We start from the raw sequence: 15191 nt of genomic DNA on the forward strand, positions 1-15191 counted from the left end.
GTGGCAGCTAATAGCATGATCTGCTCTTACCTGTGGGGCCTGCATGGCTGAGCTGGGGATGGTGGGCAGCATCTTTGGGGTACAGTGCTGGTATCCGGTTCAGGGGTGCTGGTTGTTGGTGAGGTGGGTGGTGGGTTCAGCAAAGTCCGAGGCTTCCTCTGTCAAAATGGATGGGGAGAAGTTTGCTACCTGTGACAGGTAACTCGTCTTCTGATTTCTCTATTCCTAGCCCTCGATTCACCCATGAGATGGAAATATCTCTGTGGATGGGCCTGTGTTTTATCTTTGTTTTCCACAGAATCTTGCCTAGAGCTTTTACCGGTAGTAGATGCTTAGTAAATATTTTCCGAATCTATGTATAAGATTCTGGGCTCCCATTGAGCTGGAGCTTAATTCACAGTCTTTTATACTAGATTCAGTATTATCATTCGAAATTCCAGGTTATCAGTTGGGCAGACAAAAGCAAAAAAGGGAAAAAAAAATGCTGAGGCTTAAGTCTACTTTGACATTATTTTGTACTTTGCTTCTCTCTTCAAAAAATGGAAACATCCCTTCCCCTAACTGCAAACCTGTTCCTCTGCCTACCTCCTCAGCTCATCCACTGCCATTTCTTATCTTAAACTTTACCCTCTAAGGTTTCGATCTCTAACTAAGATAGCTCTCTAAAGACTCTGCCGCTTTACCTGGGCTATACCTTTACTGTAACAAACTGCCCCTTCTGCTTGGAATGCCCCTTCTTTCTTTTTTCACTTTATAAAAATCTGTTTATCCAGGAAACTTTTCTAGATTTCCCCTAATTACTGTATCTTTTGTGCTATCTCTGTACGTTGTGCTGCATCTGTCACAAGGTATTGTCATATATATTCACATACTGCTGTCCTCTATTAGCCTGGAGTTCCTTGAGGGTCTGATTCTGGGTTCCTACGCTCCTAGCATGGCAACTGCCATATTATAAGTCTCAATAAATATTTTCAATGAAGCACACAGTATAGAATACCAATAATGGGGGAAGTAATAAAAATGATTTGAGAAAAATCTAGTATCTTCTCTATGCTGTTCAGGGCAGTCTCTAGGGAAGAAAGATCTCAGAAGCTTCTTTTCAAGAAACAGTTTTCTAAAAGCCTTTCTGAATGCAAGGAAAATGTAATCATCCACTGAGATCCAGAAATCCCTTTTTTACTAAATGTGCCATGTAGGGTCCACCGCTGGGAGCGATATAAACCTGTCTGCCTTCCAGGAGTGTATGATCTAAAGCAGCAGCACCAGTGACAGTGGTCATATATAAGATGGCCTTGTCTGTGGAAGTTATCACGCAAACACGAAACATTCAAAGCATACATGGGGCACGGACATTTCCTCATTTTTTTTTGATACTGCTAAAAGTCAAAGTCTAAATAAGCAAGGAGTCAGGAGAGAAAGGAAATAGCAGTTCAACTTCACAGAGTTGGTGGTAGGATTTCATGGGGTCCCTGAAGGAACAAGCCTGGTGAGTTTGGTGCCCAAATATTGTAGAAGAAAGCAGAGAGATGGAAGCCATTTCTGTTTGAGATAGGTGCATTTACATGTATTACATCTCTTCATATTTTACCTCATCTCTATTTTATTGGTGAGAAAACTAGGGCTCCAGAGCCTTATTCAAAGTTTCCCACAGTCACACAAGTGGTAACAAATGGAGATGAGATATAAACCTATTTGTCTGGCTTTGAAGCCTCTGCTCTAGTCATGAGACCACTTTACTTCAGAAAGGAACAGAAGGGTCATGGGTTAAGTGGAAGGCATATACACATTTACAGAAGTAGGCAAAAGGACAGGAGGGGGAATTAGCGAGTCAAATGCCAGCCCATAAAATACAGGATAAGATGAGAATTATTGTTTTCAAGAAGGTTGGAAAGAAAGGGGACTTTGGTTATTACTATGTTTAGGACTGCCTGAGGAAGCAGAGCAGAGGAAATCATAGAATCATAGTGTTTAGGTTTTGAAGGATCTTAAAGGCCACTTAATCCAACCATCCCTTTCTTACTTCCTTCTTCCTGAAAACATCCATCCCATATGATTCATCCAGTCCATGACAAAATGCCTCTAGTGATGGCAGATCACTAATCCATCCCTCCCCTCCCTCCCTCCCTCCCTTCCTTCCTTCCTTCCATCTTCCTTCCCTCCCTCCCTCCCTCCTTTCCTTCCTTTTTATCTTTTGGCCGATCACTACATCTGTTTTGGGATAGATTTAACTGTTCCTTTTATGTTGAGACAATGCCTGTCTGCTTGAGTTTCTATTTTTTGGTTCTGGTTCTTTGAAACCTTACAAGTTTTTTCCCTCTTTAATCAGATGTTCTCAAAATGTCTTCACATCATCAAAAGCATGGCTTCTCTGGCCTTGGAATCTTTAGAGCCTTGGGTCTCTCTCCACAGCAGAAGAATAAGAAGAGAGTAGTGGAGATAAAAAAGAATCAGGATCTGGGTTAGGGGTTAGTAGTAGATAGATCAAGAGCATATGTGTTACACAGAAAGATCACGATGTGACATCAAGAATTCAAAGCCAATAAACAAGAGATAATCTCAAGTAGAACATCGTAACTAAAATCATCCACCCATCCTGCATATATTGAACATCTCTGAAGAGACTGAGATATAAGGCACTACAGGAGAAAAAGAGAAGAACAAGATTAGGTTCTTGACCTTGAGGAGCTTATATTCTAGAACAACTGAAGTCAGCTGAAGTTAATAAAGAGAACAAAACCAATCAACCAACCAACCAACTAACCAACCAACCAAACAACCAAACTTAGGGAAGAACTCAAGAGATTAGAATGGGATGCTCAGGGAGAACTAGGTATCATTTCCACATTGAAACTCAGCTAGTCTAGTTCAGGAAGGAGCTGCAAAGAAAACCCTTGACAAAAAGTGAGTGGAGAAGGTGATGCTAAAGGAAGCCGTAGAGAAGCAGCTGAGGAACTTTCTTATCAATGGTTTCCCTAGGGAAGATATGCATGAAGAATTGGTCATGACTAAAAGGTGGTACTTGCAGTTAACAGTGCTCAGTGACACTTGACTCAGCAGTCTTTTCCTGCATGAAATATGGGAGAGTACCCACCGTACCCTATCTCCTTCAGGAAATGTGGGAGAGTGGCCACGGTACCCATGGTAGGGCAGCAGTGACCTTGGAACTAGAACATCTGGAGCCCCATCTCTGGAGCCTTTGCCATTTATTAGCTATGTGACCTTAGGGAAGTCATTTCACATCTCTAAGTCTCAAATTACTTAACTATTAGATAACATTTAACACTACTCATCTCCTAGGGTTTTGTGATCATCATGTGATATGTATGTAATGGTGTCTGATACAGAGCCTGATTCTTACTAGGTATTCAATAATTTTCTTTCCTTTTTAAAAGAAAGGACAGGGATAGAAAAAGAAATACATTTATAGAGTCAATTTTCTCTTTCTGATCATGTGCTGGGCATCCGCTCTGGGCAGGTTAACAATTAGGAGCAGGGTCTTCCATCTAGGGAAGACACTAGACCAGAATTCCCTCAAATGTGAGTAGCTTTCAAAGTCAAAATTTGTTTTTTACCCACACCATCCTATTTCTAATACTACCAACTCCCAGTTAAGTAGCTAAGCAGGGATGACAATCTAGGAGATTCCTGTTAAAAGCATACACGAGGTGGAAAATAGGGCCATGCATGCCCCTTTCCAAGATGGATGGATATGAGTGAGCTACCCCTTTATAACCCTTTATCCCTTTCTAGGAAACCCACATTTTTACCTACCTTACTGCCAGGTTTGGGACCCCTCTTCTTTGGGAATTTCAAAGGTTCAGCTGACTTGGATGGGGTAGAGATGGGGTGGGGAATTAGGGGCTTGGGTGTCCGGCCCCGCTTCTTTCCTGGTTTACGCCCCCTCTGCCCTGGTTGATGGTCCAAGACAGTTTTGGTGCTGCTGTGGATGCTGGGCTTCTCAGTGTTCACATCAGATGCAGGATAGGGATTCTTTGGAATCACAACTGCAAGAAAAAGACTCATTCTATCACCCCCTCCTCCCACCTGCATTCCCATCCCAGAGGGGGAAAAAAAGGACTTGCTACTTCTGCTTGGGTAGTTTTATCCCAAGAAGCTGGTTTCCTGGCATCTGACCTAAATGTTAGAAAATCTCAGAGGAGAATTGAATTTAGATTGGTTAGAATTGGAAGTTTTAATTATTTCTGGCAGATGCAGAGAAAATATTAAATTTTTCTCCCCAAGGCATCTAGTTGAAGCATATAAACAGAATCATAGGCTCAGAGATGGAATGACTTTAGAAGCCTACAATCCCTTCCTGCTAAGAATGAAGATCCAAGGCTCAGCAGAGGAAATGATGCCTTCCCCGGGTTACACAGTAAACTGGGATAAGGACTTTATGTTTTGAAACTGGGCCCTGACAACCAAGTTAGGCATTTTCTACACCAATCTACTTAAAGCTTTAGTGGGATTATTGCAATGAGGAGTAGGGAAACACATGGAAATACATACATCTGACAGCATCTCTCCTTACTTTAAAAATCTCTGCTCCATATTACCTTTAATGTAAAGTCCAAATTCTTTATCCTGATATCCAAGGACTTTTGTGACTTTGTCCCTGCCTTGTTCTCCAGTTATGTCTGATGTCATTTCCTGACACACACCCCCGCTATGTTCTAGCCCACTTGTTTTCTGAACACCAATTCATTCATGTATGTTGAGTTCCCTATTCTTCCTAGTCAAGTAAACATCAATACTCAGATTCCATTACTCAGCTCCAGGGCCACCTCCTTATTGAGGCCTTGTCTGACCATTCCCCAACTAAGTTAGTACCACTCCACCCCCAAAGCATTCTGGAGACATCTATGTTAGGGTACTTTCCATTTTACTCCAACCATTCACCTCCTCCTTAAATTGAGAATTCTTCAAGGTAAGCACATCTAATTCATGCCACAAATAGTTACTGAGCACTTACTATAGGTTAACAAAATAATTTCCACTCTCATGGAGCTTACCTCCTAGTTGGGGAGAAAGAAAACAGACAAATAAATATACAGTATACTGCCAGGTAAGTGCTATGATGGAAACTAAAGAAGGGTAAGGAGAGAGAGGGGTGAGGAAAGTTCTCTTTGAGGAGGTGACATTTACACAGAGCTCCCAAATGAAATAAAGGCAAAGCCTTATGAAAATCCGAGAAAAGCGCCTCTCAAGTAGAGAGTACATAACAAGCGCAAAGATTCTGAAATGGGAACATGTCAGGGTGTTTGAGAGATGGTAAGGTCAGTAGAGCTAGAATTGAGTGAGCAAAGAGGAGTGGTGGGGGATCAGGTTAGAAAGGAAGTAGAAATAAGATTGTGTAGGACTTTGCAGATGGTGAAAATGAATCTGAACTTATTCTAAGCATGAAGAGAAGCTGCATGAGTAGAACTAGGGAGACTAGTTCATAAACTAATCACAGTGGGCAGGCAGAGGGTAATGTTGTTTATGCGTCTAGGTAGGATGTAATAGATTATGGCAATGCGGTGTTGCTCATGCAACAATTAGGAAAAGTCAGATACATTCTTTGAAGAGACACTGCAGTGTTGTAGAAATCACAAGGGCTAGATGAACTGGAGTTCCAGACATGAGTAGGGAGGGCTTCTGAGGTAGTTGACACTGTTTTCTTTCCTGAGAACATTTGCCAATTTGGGGCATGAGCTAAGAATCAGGTGTGGCCTATGCAGAGGACCTCTACTGGAGGAAAGAGAAATCCAATAGGCTGCTGTAACAGATTGGAACTTGAGCTCCATGCATGTGGCCGATTTTCCCCATCGGACATTTGCTGAGTTCTGAGCCTGTACACTGGACATGTGAAGCTAGGCTGAGAGCTTCTACAAGGAAGAATGAAACCTCCTATAATCTTGTGGCTTTAGGGGATAATTAAGGTCCCACTAGAAGAAGGAGGTCTACCTCAAACACATATCTCCTCTTCAAGATAAATGCCATATTTTGAAATTGTAAGGAGTGGGAGGTTAAAGAACTAAAACCCCTATACCTCTAAAGGTAGGACAGTCTCTTGCAATTTTTCGGGGTTGAGAAGATAGAGAGACCTATTAGGTTCTCAATCAAGAGCCCAGGAGGGCCCATATCCAAGAAATAGGAATAAACTACAGGTATAATCCAGACCTGGACTAGCTCAATCCATGATTAGATTGAGAGGATCAGGCCCTTATCCTATTAGCTTAACAGAGGAAAGGAAGAATTCTTTCTAATGGAAGATACTAGCTGGAGCCTCAACAGTTCTTTTATATAAAATATCCAGTATATCACAAAAAATATGAGATGTAAAAAGAGGCAGAAAAAAGTGACTGGTAATCAAGAGAAAATACAGACGATAGAAGGAGATTCATATATGATCCAGATAATGGAACAGAGACTTTATAATAATCATAATTAATATGTTAAAGAAAGTAGAGAAAAAGATAAAAGAGAAGATAACACCCACAGAAAACTGGAATCTATATAAAAAATTAAACGAACATCCGGGAATTAAAAATGTAACATGAGAAATTAAGGACTCTTTGGATGGATTTAAGGGAAGACAAGATCCAGCAGAAGAAAGGATTAATGAACTTGAAGAAAAATCAATAGAAAACATCCAAAGTGAAGCAAAAATATGGGAAAAAAACCAGATTAGAGCATTAGAGACATGTGGGCATAGTCAATGGATCCAAAATATGAGTAACTACAATCCCAGGGGAAGAAGACAGAGAGAATTAGGCAAACATAGTATTTAGAAAATAATGAAAGAATAGCTCAGCAATCTACAAGCAGCAAAAATCCTCCCTCCAAAAAAGTCCCCCATACTAAACCAAAACACGTAACTGTTAAACTGTTGAAAAGAAAAGATAAAATATAAATGAAATGAAAAACGGAGACAAATTTTTAAGAGGAGTCAGAGAAAAGAAACATTACTTTTACAGGAGTATCAATAAGACTGATGGCCGATGTTTTAACAGAAACTGTAGAAGCTGGAAGCAGCAGAATGATATATTTAAAGGGCTAAGATATACCAACTGCCAACCTAGAGTTGTATACCCAGTGAAAATATCCTTCAAAAATGAAGGTGAAATAATATTTTCAGACAAATCAAAGCTGAGAGAATTTGTCACCAGCAGACCTAAGCTACAGGAAATAAAAAGGAAGTTCTTCAGGCTGAAGGAAAGTAATTCCGGATAGAAAGATGGAACTGTTGGAAGAAATGAAGAGCATAAGAAAGGGCAAATATGTTCTTGATACAAAAGAATTTAGAATAAGAACTACTTAGAACAAAAGCTTATAAAATGGTTTGTAGAGTTTATAATGTATGTATTAGTAAATTATATGAAAGCAACAGCACAAAGGATGGAAGGAGGGGATAAATGGAGCCAAACTTTGTTAAAAATTTTGCATTATTTGGGGAGTGGTTACAAAGCACTTATTTAAAGAATACTTTGATAAGTCCAGCATACATATTTGCAGAGGATAACCAATTAAAGAATTATATAAGAATGTATCACTAAAAGCTAAGGAGAGAGAAATGGAGTAATAAAATATACCTGATTAATCCAAAAGGCAAGAAAGGAAGAATAAAGAAATGAGGAAGAATGCAGACAAAGAGAAAACAAAAAGCAAAATGCAAAATGGTAAACCTAAATCCAAATTAATAATATTAAATACAAGTGGATTAAGTAAAACAATTAATAGGAAAAAATTAACATACTGCACCAACCCCGCCCCCCAAGTCTCAATTATATCTGTTTATAAGAGGGTCTTGAAATATAGAGACACTTGAAATATGACACAGATAAAAAGATAAAAACAAACAGATGGAAAAACATATACCCTGTAAACATTAACCAAAATAAAGCTCATGTGGCTATATTAATATCAGACAAGTTAATCTTTAAGGCAAGAAGTATGACTAGACTAAAAAGGAATATTTCATCAAGATTACATAGTCAGTTAAATTTATATATACCTAATAACCCAAAACATGTAAAGCCAAAGTTTAGAGAACAAAAAAGGACAGACAAATCCAAATTATGAGCTGGAGATTTTAACATCTCTCTCAGTAACTGATAGGTTAAGAAGTTGAAAAAAATCAGGAAGGGTAGGAAAGATTTGAATAACTCAATTAACTGACTAATAACATAAATAACCAATTAACCAACCAACTTAATTGACATCTATAGGATACTACACCCAATATGTATAGAATGCATTTTCTTTTCAAATGCTTATGCAATATGCTGGGTGAAAAAGCAATTTTGAATAAAGTTCAAAGAACTGATATCATACAGAACATTTTCTCTAACCACAGTGGAATTTATTTATTTATTTATTTATTCTCAGCCACGATTTTCAACATTTATTTTTAGAAAACATTGTTGCCTTGGTGTCTTAGGAAAACTTTTATAAACCACTCTATATTAATAAATTCTAATGCAGCAGGAAGATAAACAGGTTACTGTGTTCAGCTCCACTATCAGTAACACAGAAATATTTATAGCTCTAAAAACAAAGACCTGCAGGCAGGAACTGAAGAATTTGCAGATTCTTTTGTGCCATCTGATTCAATTTATACATTTGCATTCATTTGCTTATTCTAATCACAGCTTAATAGCTTTACGTTAATACAGTTAAGCATAAACTATGTGTCTTATAAGAGAAATGCGAAGTGTCAAAAGGAAGAATCTTAATATTATTTTGCTTTGATATCTTGAGCCTTTCCCTTTTTTTTAATTTTAATTTTTTATTTGAGTATAGATGGAACACAGTGTTACATTGGTTTCAGATTTACAGCACAGTGATTCAACATCTCTATATGTTATGCTATAGTCCCCAAAAGTGTAGCTACCATCTGTCACCATACAACACGATTATAATATCATTGACTATATTCCCTATGCAGTGGCTTTTATTCTCATGACTTATTCATTCCATAACTGGAAGCCTGCACCTCCCACTCCCACTTACCCAACCACAGTGGAATTAAACAGGAATCAGTACAGAAAATTAATTAGAAAACCCACAAATTCTAAGAAATTAAGTAACATATACTTGTAAATAACTCAAATACCAGAGAAATAAAAATAGAAATAAGAAAATTCTTGGAACTTAAAATTCATGAAAATATGACAGATCCAAATGTGAGGTTAGTTAAAGCAGTGCTCAGAGAAAAATGTATAGCTTTAAACGTTTGTATTAGAAGAGGACAAAGGTTAAATATCAATGATCTAAGCTTCTATTTCAAAAAGCTAGGAAAAGAGCAAACTAAATTCAAAAAAAGTAGAAGTAAGGAAATTATAGAGATGAGTGGATAAGCCAATGGAAAAAAGAAAGCGGATATACTACAGAGAAAATCAAGTCAAAGTTTGGTTCTTTGAAAAGATAACCCTTTAACAAGCCTGATTAAGAAATATAAAAAGAAAAGACAGATATCAAGAATGAAAGAGTGGATTTCATTATAGATAATTCAGGTATTAAAAAGATAATAACAGGACATCATATATAACTTTATGCAACTACATTTGAAAATTTAGATGGAATGGGCAACTTCCTTGAAAAAATGGCTTACTGAAATGGACAGAAGACCAAACAGAATATGAAGAGCTGTATACATAATAAAGAAACTGCAATTGCAATGAAAAACTCTTCTACAAAGAAAATTCCAGGCCCAGATGCCTTCATGGGTGAATTCTAGAAACATTTAAAGAAGAAATAAAAATAATAATAGATTGTACAAAACCTGTTCAGATAAATCGAAGAGGGAACACTCCCCAACTCATTTTATGAGGCCAACATAATCCTCATGCCAAAACACGACAAAGATATTACAAGAAAGCAAAACTATAGATTAATATCCCTCATGAGCATAGATGCACAATCTTTAACAAAATATCAGCAAATTGAATCTGGCAATATATAAAAAGGATAACATCATGACTAAGTGGAATCTATCCCAGAAATACAAGGATTGTTTAATAGGAAAAAAATCAGCTGAACTTACCACATAAACAAAATAAAGAAGAAAACCCATATATCATCTCAATAGATGCAGAAAAAAAAGCATTTGACAAGCTTTAATACTCATTCATCATAAAAAATATCAGCACATTTGGAATTTCCTTATAGAAAAGATCATTTATAAAAAAAAATCAAGAGAGGCCAGCATGCTTTATGGTGAAATATTAAACACTTTCTTACTGAATTATGGAACAAAATAAAAATATTCACCATCACCACTTCTATTCAGCAGTGTATTTGAAGGCCAATGTTACAAGGAAAGAAAAAGAAATAAAAGCTATAAATACAGGTTGTAAAAAAGAAGCATTATTTGCATATGACATGATTTTTTACATAAACTGTATCTCCTCCCATCTATGAAATCTATTAAAATAAAAAAATGAATTTGGGAAGGTCACTAGATGTAATTCAATATAAAAAATTTATTCTATTTCTCTATATAACAATTAGAAAATGAAATTTAAAAACCCCAAATCTAATATTCAGTGAAAGACATGCAATACATCCACACTAAAAACTGTAACACATTCTAAGAGAAATTAAAGAAGATCTAGATACCACATGGCCATGAAGAGATATATCACATTCATGGGCCAGAAGACTCAAGTTGTACTCTCAATTCTCATCAAACTGACTTAAAGAGTCAATGCAATTCCAATCAAAATCCCAGCAGTTTGTCTTTAATGTGCATGTGTCCAAATTGACAAGTTAATTCTAAATTTTATTAGGAAATGCAAAGGATCTAGAATAGCCAAGTCGTTCTTGATAAATAACAGCAAAGCTAGAGGGAGTATTTACATCATTAGGTATCAAGACTCATTATAAAGCTAGAGTACTTAAGACATGTGATATTGGTGTTAAGGATAGTCAAATGGATCAAGGCAGTAAAACAGCCCAGAGATAGACCTACATATACACAGTCATCTTATTTATAATAAAGTTGCCCCTGTAATTCTGTGGTGGTGGTGGAGGAGGGGAACACTTCTTAAATAAAACTGTGGTGAGTCAAACTGATGGGAACGTAAATCACTTTGAAAAACCACTTAGCTTTATACTCTTCTTACCCAGCAATTCCACACCTTGGCATATACCCAAGAGGAATGAAGGGCATGACCACCAAAAGACATGTACTAGAATGTTCACAGCAGCATTTTCAGAAGACTCCCTGGGAGGCATTGCAGGCATCATCTAAAAGTCTGAAGATGTACATTCTCTATGATTCAGCAATTCCAACCTTAGGTATAAACTCCAGAGAAATTCTTGAACATGTACACTTTAGATACGTGTAAATGTATGCTTACAGCAGTGTTATTTGTAGTAACTGAAAAGCTGAAATGATCCAATGTTCATTCTTAGTAAAACACACTTAAAAAACATAGTGTTCAAAGTATGGTCTGGGAACCTCTTTGGGACCTTGAAATCCTTTTGGGGGTCTGTAAGATGAAAATTATTTTCACGATACTAAAACATTATCTCCCCTTTTCACTCTCATTCTCTCACAGTGGAGTTTTCCAGAGGCTATATATGTGATATTATCATTCTGATAGCTAATGGAATGTGTACTTGTATATTCTTGTGTTTTAAAAAATTCTAAGTTTTAATTTCTAATACAGTGGTATGGATAACCCCCATAAATAAAAGCTTTGTCTTTAAGAATACCAAAGTTTCCTGATACCGAAGGGTTTGACAACCACTGACCTATAATTATAATCACTTCCTTACCCTTCTTTTCCCAAAATGCTTGCCTAGAAAAAAACCTAGTCTAATTCTCTACCTATTCCACACCCAAACCTGAGTAACTGAACATGCCAAATATTTAGATTACTCTAAACCCTAGGATTGCCCCCTGTATCTCTTGTAAGACCAGGAATCTGAGCTGGGCAGAGAGGTTAAGGGATTTACTTTGGAGTTCCTGCCATCACATGACAAGGTGCCAAGTTCTCAGCAGGGACCCAGCATGTGTTTGTAGAATAAATAAAGAAAACAGATGTAAGAGGTGAACTGAACAGGTCTTTACATGACCTTCTAACAGTCATAGTTTTTCCTCCTTCTTCTCTTTTCCCTTAAAGCTAGACATATATGTCTATGTTGCCAACTGTCAAAGAGGTTGCCCTCTCTGGCCTGAAAGAACTGGGCAGAAGAAACTAACCATTTACATTTAATAGTTCAGAAAAATCAGAGCATGCAGGTCATATGTGAGAAGCTAGCATTGAGGTTAAGTTTAATACTAATTTAAAAGCTTCTTAATAATGGATTTCTTAAGCTATCCTGAGGGATTCCAGGATTTGGAAGTTCTTCCCACCAGGAAGCCCTATTCTGCCACATTCTAACTTAATTATCCTAGCTGGGGGGGAAAATTGGAGTGATGTCAGGGGATTGGGGATCTAATTCTAGTTCTGTCCCTTATGGTGTGACCTTGAGTTTGTCATTTAAATATAATCTCCTCTTATTTTTCCAAATGTAAATAATTAATTTAATGACTGTCCTACTTCAGAGAGAAATGAAAGATCAGAATATTCTCCAACACATTTTGATGCTACTAAGTTTGACAGAATTACACTCTTAATCAACAATACTTTGACAAAATTCTTGCACATTCATGTGGCCCTCGTAACAACTCTGTGAAGGCAACATATCATCCTCCTTTGACAAATAAGGAAAGCAAACCTCAGAGAAGTGAAGGTGGCAGAGCCAGGCAAGATTCTAGTCTTTGTTGTCTGCAGTGCACGCATTCTGTCATGTAGCCTAGGAGGAAGGCAGCAACCTCTCTTCCTTCAGTAGCCCAGGAAGGGGCAATTCTTATGTTAATTTGACCACGTCAGTTGAAAATTTAGTAAATGCTAAGTATCAAGGTTTGCCAGTTATCTAAGGCGAAAACCCAACACGACTGTTGTCCTAGAAAAGCACAATGTTGAGAAGGTAATTGTGTAATTACACAATTTTACACAATTAATCACAATTCAGTGGGTGTGGACTGGGGTAGGGAAGGTATAAGACGAACCTGGAACATATTGGTCAGAAAGTAATGGGGATGCTCAAAGGGTGATGGGGACATGTCAGGAGGACACAGGAGCCAACTTCAAGGGGCTTCCACTGGCCAAATCTGGGACAGTTTGAGCATCAAAACAAATAATGATAATAAGAAATTACTGAATCAAAAAAATGTGGGACCCTACTGATGTAACTAATGCATAAATAAAAAAAACACAGAGAAAGGAAAGCTGTTGCTTATAGTAGAACCCCAACTAATAAATGTGGAAGAAGTGAGGGAACTAGAAAGAAGCCATTTGGGTAACAACTGATTCAGGTGAGACTCATCAATAGATGTTAAAACTACTGGGTGAAAATTTGGTGAGACACAGGATATTTATAGTCTCAAAATATTTCTCCACAAGATGATTAATTAATTACAAAAGAACGAAGTGAAGAAACTTGGTAAATACTCCCTGGACCAAGTAATCAAAGTTACTGCAGTAATGGTACAAACAGATATCATGTGTCTCCAAATGTGAGGCTTTGAGAAGAAAGTCACTTCTAGAACATTTATGTAAAAAATGTATGACCTGAATCCAATCATGAGGTAACATCAGACAAACCCATTTGAGACCCAGTCTGTAAGATAACTGAACACATATTTATAAAGAAATACTAAAGTCATGAGAGACAAGGAAGAATGATGGAAAAACTGTTCCAGATAAATGAAGACTAAAAAGACATGACAATTAAGTACAACTCATGAACCTGAATTTTCTTATCCCAAAAGGACATTAATGGGACAAGTGGCAAAATGTGAGTAAGGTTTATAGATCAGCTACTGGTATTGTATTGATATTAATTTTGTGGTTTTAATAACATTAGGTCTACAGATTAGCTCTAAATAATATATCAATATTAATTTTCTGATTTTTAAAAAGATTTTATCTTTAAGTAATCCCTACATCCAATGCTGGGCTGGAACTCACAACCTGGAGATCGAGAGTCCCACGTTCCACCAACTGAGCCAGCCAGGCGCCCCTAATTTTCTGATTTTAGTAATAGTACTATGCTTACAGAAGAGCATGCCCATGTTGGAAAATATACACTAAAGTCTTTAATAGTAAAGGGACACTATGTATACAAGTCATGTGTCAAATGGTTCAGAAAAAAATGTATTATTTATTGAGAAAGACTACTAATGTAAATGTGATAAATGTTAATATTTAGATAATTCTTTGTACTCCTGTTGTAATTTTTCTGTAAGGCTGCAATTACATGAAAATAAAGTTTTAAAAGAGATTCATGAGTGTGGTACTAAAATGTATACATACACAGGGGTTATAAGAACATGGAGGAAGGCGTGACTAACTCTGCAAGGGAAGGGAGAGGGTGCAAGGGAGACAGGCAGGTGAGACTTATCAGACAAGATTTCAAAGTGACATTTTAACAAATCTTTGAAGAATGAATAGATCTTGCATTAGGAAAAGGGCAAAGGCGGCGGGTGAGCAAGGGTACTTCAAACAGAGGAGACAGTACATAGAAAGGCACAGAGCTGTAAAAAAGCATGGTTACACGAAGACCCATGGGTAGTTTAGTTCTGTGTGGCTTAAGTCCGGAAGGAGAAACAGATAAGGTTAGAGAGAGATGCTGAAGCCAGCTTGGGAAGAGTCCATATGACATTTAAGGAGCTCTGACATACAAAGACTCTGCCAAAAGATGAAGGGTGGGTCCTATGGCCCTACATATGGAAAAGGTAATGGTGAGGTTCATTGTAAAGGCAAAAGCACATCTAAGGCAGGATAGTAGCACATCAAGTTATGTAGAACCGGTCTCCCCTCCTTGATAAACTTCTGATCTGTGCATGTATGTGTGTATCTAATCCTTATTCCCTTGGCCATAATCATGACTAATAATGTTGCTAAAAGGCAGACAAATTGTTAAGACCAAGAATGGAGAAAAGAAGTAGTTTATAAATGGGTGTCCCCTAATGATGGAGTTAAATTTGCTTAAAAGGAACTGGATTGGACACTTACTATGAAAGGCAGTATGGCAATGCAGACAACCATCATCATCCATCAAATTTACTAGGGTGCATACGACCTAGTATATACTGGCAGTTAAAACAATGGGCTTTGGGGCGCCTGGGTGGCTCAGTTGGTTAAGCGACTGCC

At 37.5% G+C, this 15191-nt stretch overlaps 1 protein-coding gene across 1 annotated transcript in view; it reads right to left on the reverse strand.

Moving 5' to 3' along the window:
- Positions 1-15191, reverse strand: part of SCMH1 (Scm polycomb group protein homolog 1) — a 183645-nt gene that overhangs the window by 39660 nt on the left and 128794 nt on the right. The window contains 3 exon segments of the mRNA XM_035727089.1: positions 31-63; positions 66-158; positions 3772-4004. Coding sequence (XP_035582982.1) covers positions 31-63; positions 66-158; positions 3772-4004 — 359 coding nt within the window.

The sequence above is a fragment of the Zalophus californianus genome, chromosome 4 (genome assembly GCF_009762305.2).
Source record: "Zalophus californianus isolate mZalCal1 chromosome 4, mZalCal1.pri.v2, whole genome shotgun sequence".
NCBI lineage: Eukaryota > Metazoa > Chordata > Mammalia > Carnivora > Otariidae > Zalophus > Zalophus californianus.